This window comes from Gracilinanus agilis, unplaced genomic scaffold (assembly GCF_016433145.1).
Source record: "Gracilinanus agilis isolate LMUSP501 unplaced genomic scaffold, AgileGrace unplaced_scaffold58184, whole genome shotgun sequence".
NCBI classification, from domain to species: domain Eukaryota; kingdom Metazoa; phylum Chordata; class Mammalia; order Didelphimorphia; family Didelphidae; genus Gracilinanus; species Gracilinanus agilis.
Window position 1 is genome coordinate 1 of NW_025393754.1, and position 4587 is coordinate 4587.

Sequence of the window (4587 nt, forward strand, 5' to 3'; positions counted from 1 at the left end):
GGGAGCTGGACTTCTGGGAGGTGCACCTCTGGGATAGACATGTCCGGCCCTTTGGGCAGCTTCATCTCAGGCACCTTTGGGAGCTGGACCTCTGGAAGGTGCACCTCTGGGATAGACATGTCCGGCCCCTTGGGCAGCTTCATCTCAGGCACCTTTGGGAGCTGGACGTCTGGAAGGTGCACCTCTGGGATGGACACCTCCGGCCCCTTGGGCAGCTTCATCTCTGGTACTTTGGGGAGCTGTACATCTGCCCCCTTTGGCAACTTTACCTCAGGAACTTTTGGCAGCTTCATCTCTGGGCCCTTGGGCAGCTTAACTTCAGCCCCAGACACCCCAATGCCAAAAGAAGGCATCTTGAGGGTGGGAAGTTTCAACTTGCCCTCTACAGTGGGCTCGGGTGCAGCTGGCCGTGACTCCAGCAGAGAGAGCCCAAAAGTGGGCATCCGCAGCTTGGGTCCCTTGACCCTGGCCTCGGGACTGACCTTTACTCTTTTGCCAACTTTCCCCTCGCTGTCGGGCCCTATCCCTTCCTTCCCCCGAGCACCAAAGCGGGGGAAGGTGAGCCAGGGCACCTTTAAAGCGACCTCAGGCCCTTCTCCCCTGACTTCAGCCTCAGCTCCGGGCAGGGCGAGGTCCACCTCCATGGATGGCACAGATACATCTAGGGTAGGTGCCGTAATGGCCCCACCTTCTCTGGCCTCCAGGCAAGGCAACTGGGTGAGGCTAGGCAACTCCACCTGGGGCACCTGGATCCCCCCTGGGGCCACCTCAGGCGCAGGTGCTGCTGGGGCCGTAAGGCCAAATGTGGGCAGATGGAGGCCAAATCCAGTGCCTGAAGGCTCTGGAACTTCAGCCACCACCTCAGCACCTGCCCTCTGAGGCCCAACCAGCTCTAGTTGGGGGGTCACAAAATGGGCACCAAAGGGTGCTTCCACTCCAGCCAGGGTTCCCTCCACCTTGGCCTTCCTGCTCCCGAGGAAGGGAATGGCGGCCAGGTGAGACACCTGGACCCCCGGCTCAGCAGTTGGAACGGGACCAGCCACTTCCCTGACCCGCAGCCGGGGGAGGCGCAAGCGTCGACGGGTAGGGGCGGGCAGCGTGGGCCCCGGAGCCACCTCGGCCTTTGCCCGTCGCAGCCTTGAAAACTTGGGGAAGGAGAACTCAACATCAACAGGGGCCAGATCTGAGGGGATCCCCGGGGCCCCAGACACAGCTAGGACCTTCTTCTTCTTCACTGGGGACAGGCTCTGGATGTTCTGGGGAGAGAGGAGAGAGGCGGGAGGCGGTGGAACAAGAGGGGGTGCCGACAGGTGGGGGAGAGGCTGGGAACAGCGCCGCTGGTAGGGGCAGAGGAGGGCCTGTCCTCACGTCCCAACCCCACTGGCCTTTCCACCATAACTTCCTTCCTCTGGGCTTTACAGGACCATCTTTCCCTGAGAGTCTCCAGCCGCCGATACCTAAGGGCGCTGGTTCCCAAAGTGTGGGCCAGGATCCAAAGAGTTTCCATAATAATCCCAAGCTGGGCCGGCTCTAAGGCTCTTGGGGGGCCGGGGGGAGTCTCTGACTGACATAAAGATGCCAAGCTATAGACAGTCTAAGGGGGGCCTGAGACCACCGAAGGTGGAGAATCCCTGGGGTGGGAGACGGGCCTTCTCAACTGGAGCTGGACTTGGCAGCTGACGCCCGAATGGACAGCCAGTGGAGGTGTGGGGAGGGAGACCAGGACCTGCCATCGGGCACTGGGTGGTGTGGGAGAAGGGTGCAGGGGGGGCCTCGGGCCGGGGAAGGTTAGTAGCCGTATTAGTCCCCAGACAGCCAGACAGCTGGACGGCCTCAAGGGGCAGAGCCCAGGGCAGCAGGACCAGCGTGGGAAGCTCCCCGCAGGGTGCCAGGGGCCGAGTTTGGGGCGCCAGGGCCCCCCAAGGCAGGGGCCGGGAGCAGCACGCCTACCAGCTTGGCCACCTTGGCCCGGGGGCCCTTGATCTCGTAGCCTGCCACGGTGCCTGGACGCAAGGCCAGGTCCCCGGTGGGCACGGTCCGCTTGAGGCAGAAGGAGACCTTATAGGGTTCGGCACACTGTAGCAAACGGAGGGCATCTTCGTACTTGAAATTGTCAAAAAAGACCCGGGCACTGAGCAGCTGGTCCCCTGTGGAAGGCATGAATGTCAGGGCCAGGAGGACCCCCCCAAGGGGCCCAGGCTGGCCCTGTCCGACCCTTCGTTACCCAGTTAGGGTTTTCTGGTAGAGAAACTAGAATGGTTTGTCACTTCCTTCTCCAGCTCGTTTGACAGATGAGGAAACTGAGGCAAACAGGATGAAGTGACTTGCTCAGGATCACACAGCTAGGAAGTGTCTGAGGCCAGATTTGAACCCAGGACTTCTTGTCTCTAGGCTTGGCTCTCCATCCACTGAGCCCTGCCTAGCTACCCTTCTCCAGAATCTTTTTTTTTTAAACCCTCACCTTCCATCTTGGGATCAGTACTGTGTGCATTGGTCCCAAGGCAGAAGAGTGATGAGGGCTAAGCCAGTGATGGGCCAACTTTTTAAAGAGGGGCCAAAGGAAAGAAAATGCTCCTGTCAGTCTGTTTCTAAGGCAACTCTTTGGAAGTTTTATTGTATTGTATCCTACTCATTGTATTTGTCACACTAAGAATAATGTCACAGCAGCTGGATAGAACATTTCAGGGGGCCGCATATGGCCCGCGGGCAGTAGTTTGCCCATCCCTGGGCTAAGCAATAGGGGTAGAGTGACTTGCCCAGGGTCACACAGCTGGGAAGTGTCTGAGGCCAGATTTGAACCCAGGACCTTCCATTTCTAGGTCTGGCTCTCCATCCACTGAGCTGCCCAGCTGCCCCCACCTTCTCCAGTATCTTCGACAAGTCTACAGTCAGGCCCACTTGGAGCCTTCCAGTGAGCTCACTGCTTCCCAGGGCATCCCATCCCACCGCTGGCCAGCTCTCGCTATTAGGATGTTTTTCATTGCTTGGAGCTGAAATTCTCCGGACGCCTCCCTGCATCACATCCACACACATGCCCCCACGTGGTTTCTGGTGGCATCCTCCGGCCACTAACAGAGCAAAACAAATCTCTTCCCCCACATGGAGACCTCCATGTCTCCCCAGGCGTCCCAGCTCTGGACTTCAACCTCCCTCTTTTCATCCTAAAACACGGCACCCAGATCTAGCACCAGAATCCAAAGGTGATTTGGCCAGGGCAGAGGTGCCAGGCATCCGCTCTTCCGAGATTCCATTAGGGGAGGTGGCACAGTGGATAGAGCAGCAGGCTTGGAATGGGAGGTCCTGGGTTCAAATCTGGCCTCAGACACTTCCTAGCTGCGTGATCCTGGGCAAGTCACTTCACCCCCATTGCCTAGCCCTGGCCCTTCTACTTTCAGAGTTGTTACTAAGACAGAAAGTAAGGATTTTAGAAAAAGATTCCATTAGAGGACAGGCAGGGGCCTTGGGCTAGCTCGGTGGACGGCACGCCTGGATAACTGAACCCTTTCTTGCAGATAGCCTCTGCTTCTCTCCCTGATGCCGTCGTGAGCTCAGCACTGCCTAAACTTCTTGAATAATCTCTCGAGAACACGGCTCATATGTTGTCCACTGTGGATGGGACAGTTGGTACCATTCTAGCCCAAGCGACATCCTCATTCTCCAGCTGAGGACACTCGGGGCATCAGTGTGACACGGCCTCATAGATTCCGAGTGGGGAGGAAACTCAGGGGCCGTAGCTATCGTCTACCCCCTCATTTTATAGATGAGGAAACTGAGGCACAGATTTGGTGACTTCCAAGCTCCTGAACCTAGGGCTTCTGGGCTCCAAGCTGGCCACCGCCCCCACATTCCCATCATGTCTCCTCCTCCACGATCTCACAGCTAGAAAGGAAGAGGCAGAGCTCAAACCTGAGGCCTGGGACTCCGAAGCACAATTCTACCTGGCTCCTGTGCCTTCACCTTGGATTCCGGCCCAGAGAGGCGGCTGGAACTCTCCATCCCGGCCATCTCCATAGATGTCCTCCAATTATGTGGCTCCATTCGGGCTGCACCCCACCAAACACACACACCTTTCTCCCACTGGTGACATCCTTCCATTCAGTACAACTTGGGACCCAGAGCCTCCACTCTGCCTGGCTTTGGAGACCCAGCTCAAGGGATGCCTCCTCTGTGAAGCCTTCACTGGATCCTCAAAGAGCAGCCTCAGACATATACGGGCACACCCTGTTGTGTGGCCTCGGGCAAGTCACTTAACCTCTCTGCCTCAGTTTTCTCATCTGCAAAGTGGGGCTACTCAGTGAGGTTCAAATGAGATCATATTTAGAAGCTACTAGGCTCTGGCCTATAGAAATGTTTGTTATTATTTTTATACTGACTGGGAGTCTCTGGACAAATTATTTAACCTCTCAGGGTCTAGGCAACTAAGACTATGAATTGGAATAACAAAAGGCTAGAGACCTGAACTGGGCCTGCGAGTTTCCCCAGGAACCCCCATGCCACGACTTCTCAAACTTTGGTCTCAGGACCCCTTTACACTCTTTTTTTTTTTTTTAAACCCTCACCTTCCATCTTAAAATCAATACTATGGAT

General features: G+C 56.8%; 1 protein-coding gene across 1 annotated transcript; it reads right to left on the reverse strand.

Moving 5' to 3' along the window:
* Positions 1–6: 6 nt before the first annotated feature.
* LOC123256370 (periaxin-like) lies at positions 7–4005 on the reverse strand (the record flags this gene model as incomplete). The annotated part of the gene is made up of 3 exons (XM_044685003.1): positions 3939–4005; positions 1951–2147; positions 7–1256 (listed from the first exon to the last, which is right to left on the reverse strand). Coding segments are annotated over exons 1-3 (1514 nt in total), but the record flags the coding sequence as incomplete, so codon positions are not given.
* Positions 4006–4587: the final 582 nt, after the last annotated feature.